The 21,703-nt window shown below is 42.8% G+C and overlaps 1 protein-coding gene across 1 annotated transcript in view; it reads right to left on the bottom strand.

The window, feature by feature from the left end:
- The window catches only part of CAPN11 (calpain 11), a 42,500-nt gene that overhangs the window by 11,673 nt on the left and 9,124 nt on the right, over nucleotides 1-21,703 (bottom strand). Inside the window, exons 2-14 of the mRNA XM_044445723.1 lie at nucleotides 16,638-16,928; nucleotides 10,690-10,759; nucleotides 7,845-7,963; nucleotides 7,466-7,599; nucleotides 6,770-6,938; nucleotides 5,165-5,248; nucleotides 4,997-5,082; nucleotides 4,424-4,498; nucleotides 4,000-4,160; nucleotides 3,047-3,216; nucleotides 2,393-2,404; nucleotides 1,049-1,260; nucleotides 340-379 (exon numbers count right to left, since the gene is read on the bottom strand). Of these exons, the coding sequence (XP_044301658.1) occupies nucleotides 340-379; nucleotides 1,049-1,260; nucleotides 2,393-2,404; nucleotides 3,047-3,216; nucleotides 4,000-4,160; nucleotides 4,424-4,498; nucleotides 4,997-5,082; nucleotides 5,165-5,248; nucleotides 6,770-6,938; nucleotides 7,466-7,599; nucleotides 7,845-7,963; nucleotides 10,690-10,759; nucleotides 16,638-16,883 (1,578 nt within the window). The 5' untranslated portion in view covers nucleotides 16,884-16,928. The remainder of the gene's footprint in view (nucleotides 1-339; nucleotides 380-1,048; nucleotides 1,261-2,392; nucleotides 2,405-3,046; nucleotides 3,217-3,999; nucleotides 4,161-4,423; nucleotides 4,499-4,996; nucleotides 5,083-5,164; nucleotides 5,249-6,769; nucleotides 6,939-7,465; nucleotides 7,600-7,844; nucleotides 7,964-10,689; nucleotides 10,760-16,637; nucleotides 16,929-21,703) is intronic.

Genomic DNA, 21,703 nt, shown 5'->3' on the forward strand with positions numbered 1-21,703 from the left:
GAGTTTGAGACCCCTGCTCTAACTAAAGCTTCCATTGTTTAAAACAAACCTAGGCTTGGACAGAGAGCTTGCTCCACTCCCCTTCATCATTAAAAGCCATCTGGTTTCCTTTCCAATACCTTCCTTTCTACAGCAGTTGGCTCTCTTCTTCCCCACAATTCTGTCCCCTTGCTCATCTTTCATCCTAGCCTGCCTTAACCAGCAAAATGTAGATGTAAAGGTGGCAGAAAATTGGTGCACCAAGCTTCTTTTAACATATCAGCCCACTATATAGCTATCATAAACATGAGGAGGGAGGGGCGTACAAGAGTGTACAACTGCCTCTTCTGGGTTTCTTACCTCTTCTGGAAGATCTGCAGAGATCTCCTCATCCAGCTCCCTGGAGAAGCAAGAATACTGTTAGGAAGGATTCTCATGCCAGCGAACTTTCAGAAAGGGAAAACAGTCTGGGAACAGTCAAGAGATTTTTGGGGTTAAACTCCACCTTAGTTTCCTCCAACTCAGGAGTCCAAAGATGAGTAATACATCTGGAATTTGCTGCATGGCTCTCTGAACATGCAACATCACTGTTAAGGATCACAGCACTGAGAGGCACACAGCCAGATCTCTTTCTCAACTAGCTTTTGAATCTCTTGCCCAACATCTAGATCCCAAATTAATTCCCCCCACTGTCCAGCAATTCTTCTTACCTCCTCAAGGGTACTGATGATATGCAAGGAGATTTAGGGCAGTAGCCAACAGGGCTGCTCCATCTCCATATGAATACCTATTTGTGCAATGGGACACTGGTGCATCTGAAAATAACTCTTGTTCCCTTCTGCAAGTTCCACTGATCTGTTCCATTCTAAAATTGAGCATGTCTATTCACCTGGGCTTCTCTTTTAGAAAGGCAAAAGCCCAGCTGCATAAGCAGTCAGTCCTGAGACTATGTACACACAATAAGATACTAGTCCTACAGAGCGGAAGCAAAGAAACCAATTTTGGAGCAGGCCGGGGGGATCTTCCGAGACCTGTTTACAAGAACTATAATACTGGAGCACAGACTCACACTGTGTCTGATTGCTTCTCTGTGAACACACGCAGGATGAAATCTGCTTCCTTGTTGGGCTCGAAGGTAGAGGGCACTATGATGTATTCTCCAGGGGGCAGGCGGATGTGGTTGCTCACCTCCCGCAGGTTGATAAAGGTCTCGGAGCGTGCCCGGGACTGGTTCCTCAGAAAGAAATCCTTCTTCAAGTGAACACTTTGGCAGCCTTGGTTCTGGGAGAGATACAGCAAAAGAGTACTACACAGTCATGCAAAGGGGCAGGCCCATCCCCACTGGGATAAGGAGTTATGCAAGAGATATGTATGCACAAACACTACAGAGGTAAATGCACAAAGGAGATGGGTGTATCGTATGGGTGCTACTAGAAGAATGACAAGGAAGTTGTCATAGTTCAGTGGGTCGGTATATTGATCTTTCTCAGTGGCCAGAAGCCAGAACAGTTTTTTGCAAGCCATGTCAAGGTCCTACAAGCTTCATCTTGTGAAGGTAACTGAGAGCTGCCTTCCCAGTCACTAGGTATATCATGCCTCTGCCACAAGAACAAAGCATTAATGAAGCACCTTCACTCCCAAGAAAGGGTGGGTGGGAGCTTGCGGATACTGACAGACTCTGCAACGGTGGGAAAGAGGAACTGCATAAAATCCATGACAGGAGGTGTTGTCTTTCATGCTTGGCTGGAGAGGAGGAACTGATACTGGGCAACTTTGGAGACCCACGGAGTGTCTCTTGGCCTATTCAGGAAACCAGTATGGCCACAAGTAAGGGGAGTATATATTTTCTTTTGCCTTATTATATTTTGTATCCTTATTTCAGCACAGTATTCAATAAACTGTATATTATCTTTGATACAGGTGGTTTTATTTCTTTCCAAGTATCCTCCAATCTAATAAAGTGAGGCACCTTGGGTAGACCAGGTCTCTAGGGTTAAAAAGTTAGGTAAATCTCAGAAAAAACCATCTTTGAACAAGAGATAATCATCGGCAGGAGAGCCTTCTAACAAAAGGGAAATATTTGCAGATTGAACCTTGGATACAATTACATTAGTATTTTCTTATTTTGTATATTTAGTTTTTTGCTTAACTGTTTCTGGATGCAGAACACAAGACATCTCTGGTAAAGAATTCTGATCTTTTTAATCATCCCTATCTGGTTAATCTTGCCTAATTCTGCAGCCTCAAAGAGCTATTTACACAAGGTGCTGCACATTATTGGGATTTATATAATTTTCAGCATCTTTCTTCAAAAATTAGGCAAAGGGACTCTGCCTCAGCCCATTTCTGCCTGCTCTGAGAGTTCTCGTCTTGCACACAATTCAATAATGGCTTTCTGTGCCTTGGTACATACCTCCTCAGGAACCTGCAGAGAGATGGAGAGAGAGAAAAACATTACTTAAGCTACTTGTTTACTATTTGTTATCATGAGCTCTCTAAGTGATGTACATAAAAAATATGTAGAATACAATATAAAAGCCACTATAAATTAAAAACTTCATAGTAACAGTAAAATAGAGCAGTGGAGTTACATGTTGGGAAAAGCCTTGATAAACAGGTGCATCTTCAAGAGGCATTTAAAGCTTGGAGAGTTGCCTTCTCTCAGACCTCTCATGGGAGAGCATTCCAGAGGATGGGTGCCACTACCAAGAAGGCTGGCTTGATGTGGGACAAGCAACATGGCCTCCTTGGAAGATCTCAGGGGTCAATCTGCTGAATATGTGGGAACATGGCTGGATAGGCATTTCTGATCCTAAGCTGAACAGCAGCAACAAGACCCTGAACATGGCTCAGTAGCTAACAGCCAGTTAGGGGAGTTCTTTTAATGTAGCCATAATAAGTACACCGCTCTACTGTATCCTGTGCTAAGCACAGCTTCTGAACCAGGCACGAGGGCAGCCCCACACAGAGCGGCTAGGCCACCCCTGTTCAGGAAGGGAATCAGATTTAGTGCTGGCCAAGCTCTGCTGCTGACCAGAGGGGATACCAGGAGGCCAAGTGGGGTTACCTCGTAGACGGCAAAGCCAATGGTGTGCATATCTCCTCCCACCCGGCGCTCCTTTCGGCGGTGCTTTTGCATTAAGGCCACTAAGAAGCTACATGCCAACTCATTATCATCCGGGTCGTCATCTTCTTCGAAGAGCCTGATCTTGAACTGTGGATTGATCCAGAATGTTGCTGCAAGAACAGAAGGAAGACTGTAGTGATATTTCGGCATCCCAGTACCAGAAAGGGAATGGATTTCTGGCAAGACTGAGATCAAAAATCTGGAATATTATGTTTTGCTCTGCTTCTTGAATTGGGACCCAAGGGAAAAATTACTGTCCTTTATTCAGCAATACATTTGGCCAATTCCGCATGATCTGGTGCTGGAATTACTGGCTGAATTACAATCCATATATTACTTAGAGAGAAGCCATATTTGCTAGGGCAACAAAAAATATGTGCCCCAGCTTTATCAGAAACACCAATGGCCTTAAATTATAAGTTTCCTTCCCTCTCTGAGAGAATGGATTATGTCAGTACTACTTAATGATATTATCCAAACGCTATTTAATGATATTGTTTTTCACTACTAAATCATCATATATTGGCTAGGTACAATTCTATTTTATAGATTCTTGTTCTGTTTTATATAACCTTTAGTTATACACAATAAAGATTATTGTAGTGTTATTCCCAAACGCCACATCCCATTATTGCGTCATCAAAAACAAGTGGGAGCTTGGTTTTCCACAACCACCGGTGCAGTCAGAAAGAAGCCACACCAGGCTATGGATAAATTGCACAACAAAAGTTTACTTTTGTTGGGGCTTGTTGGAGCAAGGAGGCAGCATGTTCCAAGATGTTCCACAGTTTTTTCGGCTGTTGCATTTGACAGACTTATGAGCTTGAGTTCACCCCTCCATTTACAGTGAAAGAGAGAAGCAAGCAGAGGAAAGATAAAAAAGCTGGCGTTACCTGGATGGTTCCTGCAGCCCCCTGCTGTACTGCCTCGGCGCCAGTTGCCCTCAAACAGGGTGGTGTGCCACCTGCTTAACTCATCCTTCGTCAATGCATCTGGGGTGAGGTTGCAGATCTCCAGTCTGGAAAACTCACGCAGAAATTCTCGAAAAGGCATCCTGCGGGGACAAAAGGCAGGGTGAGGACAAGAGCAGAAACAGACGTGATGTGATCTGTCTAACTCAAATGCTTTCTGAATCTTGAATACAGAAGAAAATGCCTACCAGTGTTACTCTTGAACACAAAAGGAGACATATTAAGAGATTTGACAATGCCTGATTACGTTCCACCGAGTGAGGAGCCACTGGGGCACATGCACAGGTAAAACTGCATGCAACACTCACTGAGAATGGATGATACCGTGAGTTGTTTTGCAACTTACCAGAATTCACCATCTTCCATTTTCAATTGCAGTTCGTCCCTCTGATCAGGATCCACTTCGTTCCACTCAGAAGAGCTAAGATGGCAGCAGAAAGGAAGTTATCCTGTGCTTCCCCCCAGTGCTCCTTACAATTTTATCCAGGACTGTCACCTCTAAGGAGCAGGAAGAGCCTGGCTTGATGAGCCATGCCAGACTGAAAGAGCACATGTTCTGCATGCAAAACAGTCCCAGGTTTGAATTCCCAGGTAGGACAAGGAAATACTCTTCTGAAAGACTGTCAGGTACAGTGGACGATGCTAAATTAGATGGACCACTGAGTCAGTATAAGGTTCCATACTTGACTGCCAATTGCTCAATGGCTCATAGCCACAGGTGTGAACAAATGCCATCAAAAAACATTGTCTGAAGTAATATGGAAATTGCAATGGCTCATCTGTACATGCCCACCCCCACCCAATCCATAGGTCATCCAGCAATAAGCCTGCATTTGTGAATGCCCCCTAGGGTCCAAATTAGTGGGGACCCTTCTCAGATGTCATCATTGATGCTGCTGCAATACCACATCAAACCCACCTATCACTCCAGGCTCCAGTCCACTCCACCTGACCCCAGGGATTCCTTATGCGAATGAGGGGCACCTGCTGGCCACGATAGTCCACCTGTCAAGAGTCAAGACATCAGCCCATCTGCACACATGGCTAAACCCCTGAACTGGCCTCCACAGCCCCATGAGGAACTCACATTCTTTAATCCTGTGACAGAATAGGCATGACCTTTCACTAGTTTCTTGAAGGTAATCGCTTCCATGTCAAATGCACTTGTGATCTGAGGAGAAAGGAGATGTGGCACTGGTCAGCAGGCTTAACATTAGTCAGGGTCCCATAGTTAGGCTGCCTGTTGCGTGCTTTTTGACACAAAAGCAAAACAACACAAAATGACTGCTAAACATAATAAACTAGGAGCAGATCACCCCTTGGTCTTATTATTGCATTGGAGTTGCTTGACTGAAACAGCTTTTCAGAGGGCTGAGGAGGATGCGAACACTCTCAAGGACCACAGCTCCTTTCAGAAAGAGACAAAGGTTGTGAGTACCATGGCATTAGCATCAAGAGAGATGCTTTCTCTCCTCAGGTTCTGCCTTTAAATCAGGAGTAAGACTGCAGCAGTTCCTCTGTGTTGGGTATAGTCTTTCACTCCTGGATAGCTGCTATTTGGAAACCTGGCAGAGCTTTGGATGAATGTCATGGGTAATGTTAATAACACATTACACCATTTCTCTTTTCATTTTAATCTCTACAGAGGGAAGACTAATTTTTCATAACTGAAGGCAACATTCTATAAAATAAGTCCATTCTGCAGTTATCTATGGATTAAGTTCAAGCTATTCACAGAAGCTAATATTTGTTATACTTAGAATATGCAAACTGTGCAAACTAAACACACTGGCAATTCAAAAGCAAACTCTGGCCCTTCAGTACACAGGATATTTAGGATGGGGCTCTCATTTGATTACCTGGCCTACTCTCCACTGCCTTCCTTCACAATGAAGTGGAGCAAAAAAGCAACAAGAACATATATTTCAACTCACAAATAAAACAAGTTCACAGTGTGAACAGCATGTGAGCAGGTGTGCAGAAAAACTAGGGCATAGGAAAGCTAAAGCGATAAAGGGATGCTTGAATTTGGGGCATTCCTCCCTTACAACTTGAAGCCATTGCATTTCTTACTTTACCTGGCATGTATCTATATGTGATCCCTAATAATGCTTTCCCATACTCATATTCTACAAACATATACATGTTAGTTGAAGCAAGAAATGGAAGAGGACTTTGTAATGTATAAACAATGAAATTGGAGAATTGCTAAGCTGTGTGTTTAGTAAACATTCTAGAACATGATTACTCAAGCTTGGATCTGAAAATGGCAGCACTCTATTGCACATGACAAAGATGCACACCTTCTTCCCTTTTTCATATTTAAGGGTAACATTATTTTCTTACTTTAAGAAACTACCAAAATAAAACAGCAGAATAAATACTTGAACTGCATTTGCCTCCAGTATACTTTCCAACCACAAGGGGGCATCAGCCCAAAGTCTCTCATTTCAGCCTAACATGGGCAAAGGACCTGTGGCCTACCAGTCTACCCCACCCACCCTCTGCTTTGAGTATACACTTGGACTCATTCTGATGTTCGGCCCTGACCAATGCGCATCAACTGAATTTCTGTTTTGTTTACATGTGGTCTCTTGACAAATCTCCAAATATCAAGTTCAGGGACAGAAGCAATCCATTTCTCAGCAGATTACAGATCTCCAAATGTTCTGCAAACTCCTCTGTGCCTTACATCAATGGAGCAGCCAAGGAGGGAGCCTCGCTCCAGAGCTTTGCAAATGATCCTCGGCAGGTCGCGAGGGGGCTTCCTGAGATCGTACATTTCCGACACGCCACCTGTGAAGTCCTCAAAGCCCTCCGTGGTGCTGCCCCCTGACAGAGCCTCATAGGAGCTGTTCAGCCTGTATGCCAGACAGAATTCGGGGAGGGGGGTTAGTGGATAGCCTTGAACTGCACCTGCTGACCCACAGAAGACCCAACTGTGGCAGTGGGACTGGAAAGTTAATGAAGGGTTGCAAGGCCAGAACAGGGTTTGATGGAGAAAGTAAGACAGGGGTGTGGAACCTCTTTCAGCCCAAGGTCTGAGGTCCATTTTGGAGAAGCTCCGGGGCTATGTTCCGGTGGTGGGTGGAGCAAAAACCAACAGGGACAAGCAAAAGCATATTTTACAACATATTTTAGTTTAAACCTCTCACTGGAAGCAACAACACTGTAGGAGAGGCATTTCAAACTTTAGAATGGGGGAAAGAACCCATGCCAAAGCCAGGAACTCATACAACCATCAGTGGCTGAGAGAGGAATGGCTAACTGGGAAACTCCAGAAGGTTGGATTCGGTCTACAGGCCTGATGTCCAACACCACCGTTGTACAGGTAAGGCCCCATCTGCTCTTTAGCACTCTGCATAACCTGAACTGAGGTAGCACTCACTTGGCATAGGCCTTTTCCAGCAGAGCACTCCAGAACTCTTGACACTCAGCCGAGTGCACAAACACCAGCTCTCCATCCTTGGTTGGTAGCCGATCATCTACCACCACATCCACCCATTCACCAAACTGCCAGATCTGGGGGATAAAAAACACAAGGATCATGAGGTCTGGCCATGCCTTTCTAATTGGATAGGGGAGAAGGTAAGGCAAATACTAGGACTGAATAGGATAATCCCCTGGGCAATAACCCATCTCTACCAAGTTTCCTTTGTTGGTGATTTTACATTACCACAATTCAGTGCTCCACCCACCTGTGAAAAAGGGCTTGGTATAAAGCACTTCCTGTGCGGAAAAATAAGCCATCTTTTCCTCAGCCTTACCTGGAAGTGAAAGATGCCTGCATAGTCTTCCTGAAAGCTCTGTCCATGGGGCACAACCCGGTGCAGAAGTTCCTCATTCAGAGTCAAGGAGGCAATGGCAGCCAACAACCAGCAGTCACCTGAACAGCAGGGAAACAGAAGTCACCCTATTCCCCAGAAGATCTGGTTCTAATATCCTTCTTTCTTCTCCAGCTTTTCACTATCAGTACATTACTGGTTCTGTTCAAGAGGAGGCAACCTTCTGACCTTCAGGTGTTTTGGACTATACCCCCATAATCCCTGATCACTGGCCATACTGGCTTGGGTTTATGGAAGTTGGAGTCCAATAAATCTGGAGTGCTCAAAGGTACCTACTCCTGATGATCAGCCCTTTTAGACTATCTTCTCTTGTTATGAAATGTATGAATGATGTCTATAGCTCACCAACAGTGAAGCAGATTACTTTCTGGACTTTGCATCCAGTGACCTACATAACCTATAGCAAAGAAATATAATCTCCTCCTCTACAATCCCATTGTGATTGCCAAAATCAGTAGATCGACTCCCTTAATCAGAATCTGTCTACTATGTATCTGCAAGATGAAAGTAAAATGATTTTACTGTTCCATACAAACAAAAATGTTTTTGAAAGCATTGCAAAACCATTTCCTTTTCAAGATCATCTAATATATGGAATTCAGCCAATTTTCGATTTCACTGAATACCCGGCTGCCAAAAATTTGGTCTGTTTTAAAGTGTTTCTCTTGTAGAAGGCAAGCCAAGAACATTTTAAAAATTCTGTCTTCATCCAATTAATCTCCATTCTGCCTTGGAAATCAATGCTTGCTCAGCCAGAATTCTAATGACGTGTCTCTATAGTCTAGAGAAGTGACTGCATATAAAATTTGAGATCACAATAAACTGAGGCCAAGAGAGGTCTATTGTCTTGCCATCAACACTGAAGGCCTTTCATAGGCTACCCAACAAATGAGACCCAACAAACGAAGGAAGAATTCCAGCCAGCGAAGCCCCAGAAACTCCTGTCAATCAGAAAAATGTGCTTCTTTCCTTCCTCCTTCCATAATGGGCACTAGGCAAGTGTGGAGAGGAAAACATGCACCTGCCAACAGAAGAATGGAAATATGAACAGGTATGGGGTTGTCACTTTCCCTCTTGGATAAGGTGAGAGTTAGGAACTCTGATTCCATCAAGAGCTGCACAGGTTCCATAAAGAGCTTTCACCGTGCTGTAGTGATGGAGAAGTCCTTAGCTATTGAGCTTCTCCATGCTAAACAGTGATCAACAGCTCAGAAGCCCTGTCCATACTGGCAGCCCTGAGGAAGGATCAGAAAAAGAAGGCAGAAAGAGCCGTTCAACAACAGGTCTAACTGTAAGTCAAAAGTATGGATGCCAGGAAGGTAAAGCCTGCAGAAAGGGGAGAAGATCATAGAAAAGAACACGGCTAAGATACAAGATAAGATAAACACAACAGTAATTACAGGAGTACAATTAGCATGTCAATTTTAAATTTGTAAGAGCAGTATCCAGTGGTGTCATTTTGCAAGCTCAAGTAGCACCAACAGAGTTCCAATGAATCTTTCCACTGAGCAAATGTTTGTGCATTATTCTTGTGCAACTGGTTGGACAAGCATAATGTGCAACAGCTGTTCACACAACTGTAACTTTAGCTGGAGTCTTCTCTGACACAATTTTGTGTTTCGTTTTATTCTACTCGTTTCTATTGTAAGACACTAATGGTGGACAGAGTAGAAAAGCTTTTGATGGATGGATGGACGGACAAACAGACAGACAGACAATTTGGAATGTATCTTCTGTTAGCACAACATTTTTTGTGCTACCAGAATGGCACAATTGGAATTGTGTTATTATGGCACAGAATACACATTCACACAGCTGTATGAGTATAGGGTGAGAAGAACCTTCTATTCACAGCACCCCTGACAGTGGGAACTTTCCGAGTTCCTTGTGGTCCCCCTATTCATCCAATATCTCTAACCAGACAAGGCTGCCATTTTTCTTGAGGGTGAAAGTCCACAAGATCCACCTGAAAATGCTAGCAGAGCTCATGCTTTGTTGTTCCCCTGGGGACACAATAGTTTTGTGGCCTGCCCTAGTTAAGGCGCAGGAGAGAACTGCATTTCCTTCTCAAAGACTTTTTAATTTGTTGCCCCCTTTCTGCTCCATACAATGTAAATGCTCTACATTCACTTATGGAGCTAGGAAAAAGGAGGGCAACCAGGAAGTAGAGGTGGCGGGAAGGACAGACACAAATGTCAGAATCCTTCAGGAGACAGCAGACAACTACATTCTCTCTTAGGAATTTTCCTGAGTGGACTTAAGACTTTTCTGCCTTATGCAGCCACATGCAGTGGCTAATGGGTTGGGGCAGCCCTAAAAGCATGAAGTGTTCATCAGCAATTGAAGTAGCAATGTTTGTATTTACTCACTACAAGGTGATCAATAACCTTGTTTATTTATTTTATCAATTTTTCCATACACTGAACTCAGAATGGCTTATATCATTCTCCTCCTCCTGCTCTCAATCTTATCCCCACAACAACAACCCTGTGAGGTAGGTTGGGCTAAGAGTCTGGGAGGGGCCCCAAGTCACCCAGTTGGCTCCATGGCTGAGTGGGGACTAGAACTCAGATTGCCTAAGTCCCACTTCTATGCTCTTAGCCACTGGCTCTCACTTTATGGCTTCCTTCTCTGACTACTGAAGACTTACTACAGGATAATTTGCAGAACTGTTAAGCACCCCTTTCCTGATACAAGTATGTTTTTACCTGCATTCTCACCTCTCTGCTCCTTCCTCCAATCCAAAGCATAAACCCATATTACTCACCTAGAGCGCCTTGGCAGATATCTGTCCTTGTAGCACCACCAACAATAAACTGAGGGTCATCCACAATTTCCTGTGAAGAAGGAAAAAAAATGAAAGAAGATATTGGTGGGAGTCTTGGCATTCTCATACGATCATAATGGAAAATCTTGACTGCTGAATGTGACATTCATTTATTATTATTCATTTAAAATATTCATATCTTGTCCAATACCAAGGGTCTCAGGATGGCATGAAGAATATTGTAATTAAGTTAAGGACAATAATGACTGTGATTGCTCAAAGTGATGTGGTATCCCCCAGTTCTTGCCTTCTGTACTTTCTACTTCCTTTCTCTCTTTCAGAATCTCCACTTTGACTCACCTTTCATACTGCACAACTGGCACCCTGGAGGGACTGCAAGTCATGTTTTTAAAAATCTGGATCATCTAACAAACAGAAATATTTTTGTATTTATCAGTCTTTTCTGCATGCACACTTGAGCACTTATGGAGCTCCAAAAATGGATTGTCTTGCCTGGGAAATATCCAGGGAGAGATCAGCTGGCAAACTGCAGCAGGTGTCAACTCTGGGCATTGATCAAGAGAAGCTCCAAATTGCCTTCCTTCCCACCTTTGATTTGGTTTGACTGCTTTCCAAAGGTCATTTGCCAAGCCAAACCAAAGGTACATGTGATCTGAACTCATGAAAATGCAAGATGGGGTTCACATCCCCTTCACAGAAAGGGGTGTGCGTGTTGTGTGAGACAAAGAGTGTGCAAGCATGCCAATGAATTGAATCTCTATGTATCATTTGCACTACAGTAATAGACAAGAGTGAGGCTCATACATCCCTGCTTCAGGACTCACCTCAACCAACCTCAGACCAGGGTATATGATGCTGAATTCTGTTTTGTTAAAAACAATTAAGACTAACCACATTTGGGCCTTTTTTCTGTCTGATTATGCACAAGTTTACTCCCTCAAAGATGCAGCACAGCTTTCCTCCAATTTGGGTCCATTAAATGTGTGGGGATATAGCCCTCCAGACAGCAATGCTGGCTAGGGCTTTAGGAGACTTGCAGTCCAACTCGAATACTTGTATAGAAGACCAGGCTAGACAAAGCTGATGTGGGAGACTACCAATGAAAGCTCACAGCATCACAGGGAGAGCGCACTTTGCCACAGCTCCTGCGTTCAGCTTGTTACTGAAGCGCAACCATGAATGAACGACCGGCAGCAAAGCTCACAAGTTTGGCAGTGGCCGTGGTCCAGGTCCTTTGAAAGACCCATCTGCTGACTACCTCCTGAGCTGTCTGACAATAAAAGTTTACTCCAGAATTCCTTGTAAAAGGCACAGCTGGCTCTGGGACACAATGGAGGACATACCCTTAGTCTGCCTCCACATAAGCCATGCCTCCATCTGCCAGCCACTTTAACAGTCAGGGCTCCAGGGTGCTAAGCCTGGACTGCAGACCAGGACATCTGGGAACAGCTCACTGCTAGAAACACATACCTTGGGGTTGGGGGCTTTGGATGCTCCCCTCACATAGTCGAAAACATGTAAAGGAGCTGAGGGCCCATCAAGACTACACCTGCTCCCCATCTGAACAGCACAGGGTTCCACCACACAAGGAGTCTTTTGGAATGAGATATTATTGTGATTCCTCACTCACAACAGCTTCTTTCTGGGCCTTGCCTGTGCTTTGCAACCTTTGTGACTGGCATGTGGGTTCCCCCCACCCCAATGAGGAAAGTCTGGCAGTGCACTGACTGGTGTCATGAAACTTTACTGGAACAAAGAGAAAGGCTGGGAAAGTGTGTGTGGGGGGGGTGGGGGGGTATAAAAATTGTGTAAAGCAGCTGCTCTTAAGCCCACAGCTGGAAGCAGAAGCCTCGATAAAATGGCAGATTAAAAGCCTCATGTACAAAAGCCCCTGGGAAGGTGATTCTGCATGGCTGAAGTCTTCCACAAGTACAGCAGCTCCACTCACACATGTTGCTATTATGTGTAGGGCCACACATGGCTGCCCCACAGAACTCTATATCCTTCTGATGTGAGGGGGTTTCTGAACCCCGTTTTGCCATGAAGCAGCCCCAAGCCACAATCCCCTATTGTCAGTCAGGGGTTGTACAAGTGCAGCAGGAATCTGGTTGGGCCTCCTTAGGCCACACTTGCATGTGGGAGAGGAACGTTAGCTACTCACTGATTTCCTGAAAAAAATACTGTGACTGCAGCCTTAGGATGACTTCAGAAAGCACAGTTTTTCCACAAGAAAAAATTGTGGAAACTCATGATGTGCAGAGCAACCCTTAAGTTTCTATAAAGCCACAACACACTTTTTGGTCTTCTTACTACTGACTGGTCCTTGTATCACTGAAAAGTCCATTGGAGACAGACTCTATAGAGTAATCTACTGAACCATGTCTGTAAATTCTAGCATAATGAATCTGCTTCTGTGGGAAAAGAGCGCATACACAAAGGCTGAAGCCACCGGGACAAAGGACGGATACAATTTATTTTTGGAGGCTTTACTACAATGGGAGACCGATGGAAGATGCTTAGCAGAAAAAGTTGAAAACAAACAAGGGCCTGTTCAGCTGCAGTGCCTCATTTACTGAGCACCGTCCCCAGAAAGGCTTTCCAGGTGCCAACTGCACCGTGGTTTCGGTGCCAGGGTGCTGAGGCCTGGACTTTTGTGAGAAGATGGGCTTTGCCAAGGCTTTCCAGCGGGGAATGAAAGCTGACTGAACAGTGGCTTTGCCGACTTTTTACTATCATTCTGCATCATGCTCAATTTAATTGTGATTTTATATTGATGTCCTTACTGTTTTGTTTGCATTATACGCAGACAACTTTTTTCAATGGGCACCCTAAAATTATTTTAAATATTTATAAATAAATAGGTGTTTGTAGCAAGACTGGGTATAGATGTAGCCAGGGCAGAACAAGCAGCAGTGCAAGACATTATACTGTTAAAATATTAGAAAGATGATCATTCAGTTCATTATGTAACTATAACTATAAATAAATATTTAGGGAGTCATAATGATTCCAACAGTCGTGCAGTGTTGTTTCTCTGTGGCATATGTGCATGTTCAGAGGTCCTCTCAAAACATGTGATCTGTATGTGGCCTTCCCATTTAACTTAGCATATTCAGATCCCTCAGACAACAAAATGCCATCTGATAGTAAGAGTAAATTTTCACTCTAGATACAGAACATGCAGAGTTATTTTTTCTATTTTCTGTAATAACTCTCTGAAACAAGGGCTTTGTTTTGTTTCTTCGCTAGAAAATAGCATGCAAAGGCTATGCCTGCATAGATGCAAAAGCACAACATTGCCACCATCATCTTAAGTCAAAGCTTTTAACTGAGCAAAAAACCACAGCATTAGGATTACCGGGACGACACACTGGGCATGGGTGATCCAGAAGATTAGCTGTCAGGGTTGCATGTTCAAATAATTCTTTATATACTCTTTGCCTGGTTTTTAACACATCTAACTTATTTTTATTTTATGTATTTACACTTTGTTACAATACATTTTCAAGGTCACTTTTAAATCAACTTTGTCTAAACAGTATTGCTGACATTTAAATCTAAGAGGATAGATGCTTATAATAATATACATATAAAAACATTGCAGAATCCAGTGCATATTACAGATATGTGTGTGATAAGAATTATACATTTTACTCCATCCTGTCTCATGAGTGTGTTCTCAAAATGCATCTGTTATATTTACTATCCAAGAATTTCCCTCCTGTTAACTCATCTGATCATATTCCTGTTTTTACAGTTCATTTAATGGCTTTCACTGTCTTATGTAAGATTTTGTGAATCCATACATGCAAGCTGAGCCTCCCACAACCTTGGACACTAGCTTCCCACCAGGCTGGGCACTGGATTTTTTGGCATTTTACCCTTAGTGTTGGTTAACCTATTCCTGCCTTAGAGCTATTACCTGGTTCATGTTACAATATATAAATCTAATATATGCACTATAATTACAATAAGCATTTTTTCAGTGCCTATATTCACTACTCACCCCATGGTGTCCCAACTGCATAGCCTGGCACTCATCACCTGGATTTCTTAGTTAACAGTAAGGAGTACCAATAATCTAATAATCAATTCCTAAATGATGTCTGTCTCCCATCTAGGAAGCCTAAAAAATAAGTTTAATTACTCTTGCAGGAGTACAAGTAGGAGTACTCAGGAGATCAAGTTGTGCTGCATTAGCATCTGAAATTCCTTTCTATGTTGTAATCCAGAATTCAATAATTTTTTGAGGCATCTACATACTGAATTTCCTGGTTTTATAGTAAGGGTATCATGTGCAAATTTGGAATATTTGCCTGATTTGCTACACCACATTCTCTGTTTTCTCAGGGGCAGTGTGTTCAGGGCAGCCCTGTAAGGAAAGCAAACACTAGAAACTCACAATATCATAGAAGCTCAGCCAAGATGGCATTCTGTATATGGGTAGCTTGTGTTTGACATCACCTTGTTCCACCAACAGGCAGTTGGTTCCTTCTCAGATATTCAGAGGAATCTATTTCCGTTGTTAAACTAAACAGAGTTCCCTTCTTATGTCTGAATTCAGGGAATTAAAGTATGGGTAATTTGAACAAGCTAGGAATCAAACTTGGTTTATTTAAGCTTCCCAGTGATTAATAGGGAATGGATGTAAAGGGAAATTGCAGCTTAAGAATGAATGTTCCAGTTCACACAGAACAGCAAGTTGTGGGTTAAATAAACTATTATCTATATAACAAACTGTGGGTTAATTGCTCAGCTGTCAAGCCCCTAAATAACCTAGTGCTGAGTTCACAAATCATGCTTACAACCTACAAAAGTGGATCAAAGGCTGTTTACAGAAACTGGAAGTAAGGAGGAGTCTAGAAGCAAGCTGTGCACTTGCTTCCACATGGCAAATTACTTGTGAACTGGAGTTATATGTCTGAGGTCTTACTCCAGCCATGCACCAGAGAAAAAGAGGGGGTACAAAGTAAGACACCAGACTTTACAGACTCATTCCTAGTCTACTCAACTATGGTACAGTTCCATAACCATTAGTTTATAAATGTTTACAGACACCATGGGAATATAAAAACAAGCCTACAGGCACGCCATGGTAGTTCCTAAGTGACCATCTCCCAGGAATCCACTACTCTGCCAGAATGATGCCAAACTAGGTTTATCTCCCACTCTGACAGAATGAAGTAAACAAATACCAACAATAAACAATATTTATTGCACATGCATGTATCACTTTTTTCCAGATGCTTGGAGTGCCTCAGATTCTGTAATGCTTACAATGATCTGTGGGTCATTCTTTAATTTCTATTCTACAGATCAAGGATGAGAGAGAAAGAGAAGACTACGTGGTGAGTTCATAGCAGAACTGAGACTAGAAACAGGGACTTTTCAGTTCATGCCACCTGCAGATGCTGCATGCTTACTATTTCCAATTGCTCATTCTCTCCCGTCAATTATTAAGCCTTACCGAAACTTAAGGAGCAATCGTGCAAACAGATGCTGCTTCACACTCCAAACCTTCAAAGTAAATGTTTAACAGGACTTCATTAACAGTTCCAAGATTTGGGCTTCTGCTGCTGCCATGCAGAAGGTGCTGGACACTATTCTAATGGCTATTCAAAGACAGAAGCTACCTTGCCCATTTTGTGGGCAAGTCAGTCTTCTGAAAGCATAGCTGCACTTGAAATCTGGCTAGATGCCATAGTCAGCTAAATTATAGTGAAGTGTAGAACAAGACATTCAAAGAGGAAAGAGGGACTAATTAAAAGATGGAAAATGGCCATCGGAATAATTGATATAATCCTGGAACATTAGGAAAAAGAAGCAAGTGTTGGATCAATGAGTGAAGAGGCTTTTAATGAAAGCTGATAATGTGACTTATTACTAAGTGGAAGAATTGTTCTCTGTGGGTCCCTTCAAGTACTCACCGATGGACGCTTCCAGTTCACTCCACGGGTCTTGCTAGAACCAGGCCCCAATTCCTTGAAGCCTAGGACTGATGAGACAGCAGGAAAATGGGGGTCCTCGAACAGTCTGCCACTCTCCAAACATTCCTGCTTGAGGGTCTCATAATCTTGACCGAGGTACTTCACAGCACTGTGGAAATCCCCCACACCTTCCGCCCGCAGGCGGTCCCTTTCCAGCTTGGCAGCGATCCCCCCAAAAGGCATCATGCTATGACCAGCTGGGTACTGGCAAGGGATGCCTCAGCAGCTCTCCTAGAATCCAAAAGAAGAGTATTGTGAGATGGGCTGCAGATTGAAGTAAAGGTTATACATTCGGTTGAGGCAAGGGATGGGAATGGTGAAACGCCTGAAGTGCTTTTGCTGAAGGTATCTGGCTGACAGAAGAGCAGAGCTGATGAGCATTGAGGAAGAAACCAGAAGACACTGAGATGGTTAGACTAAGGACCTGGTTGTCCTAGAAAAGAACCTCTAAATTCATACTAATTTTTAATCTTCAACCTGGCACCACCTGGGGCTCTCACCTCTTTTTCATCCTAGGACAGCTTTCCTCAAACAGGTACCTTCTGGATGTGCCAGGCTGCAACTCCCATCATTCCTAGCCACTATGGCCATCAACTGTCCTAAGATGAGTGATCACATAAAGACCAACAGGATGATTACCTTGGGATTGTCCCATTTGATTAATTGGAGATATTCAGGAGCACATCTCTCTTGTACATGAGGTTCTACCTGGCTCTGCTATCCCCCAACATGAGCACATGGCTACCTAGACATCCGCTTTCTCACTCCAAGAGACGAGATGCACATCAAGACGACTCCTCCCAGTCTTGCCTCTTTCCTAGTCAAGCCCAGCAGCATCTGCCCAGAGCTCAAAGCCTGTGTCTGAAGAATCGGCAGAGGAAGCTAGAGCTACCGGCCCAGGACACATCCCATTATGGCCAACTTTTAATTCAGGAGCAAAAACAGGTGTGTATATTAGGTAATCTTCATGCATTCATGAGTCTGTGTCCCTGTGCTTTGCAAGGACATTTTACAAAAGGGGTAAAAACGTTTGTCAGTCAAGCTGGTACTCACTGCTTTCAGCTTTGTGACTACTTGTGGAGATTCAGTCCACAGATGAGCGGTGCTGAACCTCCAGCCTGCAGGACAGCTTCAGCTGACTGGAGATCCTGCAAGGTTCCTCAGAATGCCATGCTGGTGCATTTCTGGCTTTTCTAACTTCCCTCCCACTTGCTCCTCAAGTGGAGTTACGGTCAGTAAGAGCTTTTTCTTGTGTTAAATGCTAGTATTTTTTTTTTGCATTTTGTCCCTGCCTGTTTCGCATTTAGTCCGGCCTACCACTAGAATGCGGCCCCAGGGCTTCTTTGAAACAGAAGTTGGCCCCTGGACTGAAAAATGTTCAACATCCTAGACCATTATATATAGAGAGAGAACTCTGAAAGAATGCAGAATAATCTACTTATTTATTATTATTTAGGGGGCAAGTTTAAGGGTAAAATGCTCTTAAGGCTACATGCAGAATAAAAACTATACAAATAGGCAACAAATAGAAAACAAAATACTTTAAAAACTCATAAAAAGCAAGCCCACCACTGTACAAAACTCTGTGATAGCTATGGAAGACAGCGGAAGAAGATTTTAAAGGCTTACGCAAAAAAAAATTATATTGCACAGCAAACCATAATATAAACACAGTTTCTAGCTTACACAGAATTTTCATTTCCACTTCAGTCGCTTCTGTCATAAAGCACTTGCCAAAACATCTATGTTAGCCTTTTCCAACCGACTGCCTGCCAATTGATTCATTCTTTTGATAGGTACTTTGACTTATTACCAAGAAAATGGCACTCAAGGTTATCAACCCCAGCCTGCAGGATCATGGCCATGCTGTCTAAGGACTGGTAGGGGCAGAAATCTACTTCCTCTAAAGGGCACCAGACTGGAGGGGATTAACGTATGATCTTCTATCTCTAAATCCAGATGCTGCAAAATAAACTCAAATGAAGTTGTTACACAGAGGGATTTAGAGAAAGTTATTTTCATATGGAAGCAAGATTTTACAAGAGTGGCAGAGGCAAAAACAAGGAGTAGTAGATATTTATCAAGATGTGAATGGCAATGGATGAACAGGTTGCAAAGCATCTAACTCCATTATTAAAATTTCAGCTAATATTTCAATCGTATTTTGATAGAAAGTACCTTCCAATAATTAGCCATCTTCGTTTCACTTTGGGTTGACTCTATTTTTTTTTTTTTTTTAAGCAGGGTTCCCATGGCCAAACCTTTGCGGGTGAGGGAGACATTCGATAGGAAAATCTTTTCCTCCCAAGCAGTACATTCTGAATTTCTATACACAATAAAGACACAAAAGCCTGAAACTAGGAAGGCGGACTCCCTATTTCGAGGGGATCAGATTGCATGGAGCATCCAGCTTGTGGGTTTGACTATTCTTGCACCAGGCTTTGCAGAACAAGCCACATGCTTCTACTAAGGGCTGGCAGACTACCCAACAAAACCTGCTGCTTCTCACAATAGGGCCAAGCCAAATGAATGGGAGCTGCCTCTGGAGCAAGGAGTGGATTGTGGGAGAGGGGAAGAGGGATGGGCAGCCCAGGCAGCTGCTGAAAGTTTGCAGAAAGGAATCCTTGTTTCGCAGAGCTAAGCAGCTTCACAGAGTGTTAATCATGTGTGCTTAGCCATGGAGGAAAGGGCCAGCAATGAATACTAGTCACAATGAAAATGGCTTCCAACTCATAACAGCTGCAATGCCTGCAGGCCCCGCAAAGGGAAGTCTGAAAAGCTCTACCTCCAGTGGCACATTGAATGAATCAAGCATAATTCAGCTGACATGATGAAAACTTTTGGGAAAGTGCCAGCACTACACCACCCTCTGACAAATGTACCTGTTTCTGAGAAAAGGAAACACTGTTTAACCAGATATCCCAACTCTTGTGAAATATTATGCAAAATGCATGAGTTGTATATACTTGCACACATTTATTTTATCTTGACTTCCAAATATGATAGGCTATATTTCTTTTTTTGGGCATACCTTGCATGGATGATACCACTGAAGGAAAAATAGGATAGAAAGACTTTTTGACATGCTCTGATATCTTAAAGACAGAACTAGGACTCCAGCTAACTGAACCTTTAAGTAGAAATTTGTTCTGGCTATGTTTTTTCTGAAAATTTTGAACAGAACATAGTTTTTTTTTTTTAAAGCAAATCAAGTAATTTGCAATGAACAGTTTGCACTGCAAATTTGCAATGGAAAATGTTTTCACATCCTAGATGTTGATCAAATTTAGCATACTTATTTTACTGGTATTTTGCAAACAACAAAGCTAAAAAACACACAAAAACCTCAAACCATCTGATCTTAGTTTTTTTGGTCTGAATACACACATATTTGATTCAAAATTCTTGAGGGAAAATGTTAAACTACATTTAATGTGATTTAAATATTATATTACGGAGCAACTGCATTGTAATAGTTGTAAACATTAAAAACAAATACCCCATACTTCCTTGGGTTAAATTTAGGAGGAGGGGATGGTATTGAAAGCTGTTGATACACTCATTCATTTAAGGATCCCAAACATCTGTGATATGCTAACAAATAATGACTCATTCATTTTAATTTTTAAAAGGTATACAACAATTAAAAACCCACACAATGCTGCCATCATTTCTGGTGAAATTGTTTGCTGTTTTCATTCCCTCTCTTCACCAACAAAGTATAAATGATGTATAGGTACTCTCTTAAATATTTACCAGGAATCATTACAGAAAAAACATTAATTAGAACTTTGAAACTGTCAAGTCTACCTAATACTGTATTTGCAATTGGCATCCATTCATTGCTACTAATGAACTTATGAAACGGCAGCTAAAAACCTGTGCTTGGAAAGGAAATCAGTTCTTGGAAATTTTTAATGCAATGGTAGAATGACCTACAAACTCTGCTCTCGTCTTTCTAGGGATGGATTATCTCCTGTGTCCCATACTATATCTACTTATTTTCACAATTCATGAATATTCTACACAGATGTCATGCACAGGCAAGAAACAATGGGGCATGTAACCTGGTGCCCTCCAAATGATCTTAACTACAGCTCCCATATTTTCTAACCATTGGTCATATTGGAAGTTGTAGTCCAAAACACCTGAAGGGCACATAGTTGCCTATCTCTGAAATAATGTACCTATTTGGAGATCTATTATCATGCACATAACATGCAAATATGCTAATTTCTCTGTGTTCAAACAGTTCATATATTTCCTCCAGCAGAAAGCCAGCAACTGAGTTTACCTCCATATTCTGCTTCGCTTTAAGCAAGCAACTATCTCTCAAAGTGTCTCAAGTGTAATGTTAGGTCTGATGGCCATGGTTAGAAGACAGCACTAGGATAAAAGCTTGCAGGCACACATCCATCCCAACCCCCGCTCCACACCCAGACCCGCCCCTTCTATCTCTGACTCATCGGGCAGGGCAGAGTGAAACAGAAGTGCTGTGCACATTCTTCTGCATCATGGAGACTGCTTCCTGCTTTGTGGTTTCTTCACTGTATGAGCTGGACCACTGGCAGAGGGCAAGCTGGAAGCATTCTGACAGGGATGGGGCTTAGGGGGAACACCTGCACAGCAGGGAGACCTGTGACACGGGAGCAGCGGGACACACGGCGAGAGCTGCACTTGGATTATCTGCCCATTTCCCTCTGCTTGTAGGGATGGTGTGGAAGCATGAAAGGCAGGGGCACAGAAAAAACACCTGAGCGGGGATATTGGGACCATTTTTTTGTTTGTTTCATTTTGTTTAGGTCTTAAGCAATCACACAGGTGTGAATTGGATTTGGCTAGCATGGCAGGGGGGTGGTTAAAAGCCTTTCCTTCACGTTATTCTCTAATCAGTTATCTTCACAAGCTTCTGTTGACTTCACAGAGGAAAGGACAGGGGAAAAACCATCAATATAATGCAGTAGAAATCCCAGAGAGCAGATAAAATTATTTGCATGCTAGGTTTT

Source organism: Varanus komodoensis, unplaced genomic scaffold (assembly GCF_004798865.1).
Source record: "Varanus komodoensis strain SLA01 unplaced genomic scaffold, ASM479886v1 scaffold1, whole genome shotgun sequence".
Classification (NCBI taxonomy): Eukaryota; Metazoa; Chordata; class Lepidosauria; order Squamata; family Varanidae; genus Varanus; species Varanus komodoensis.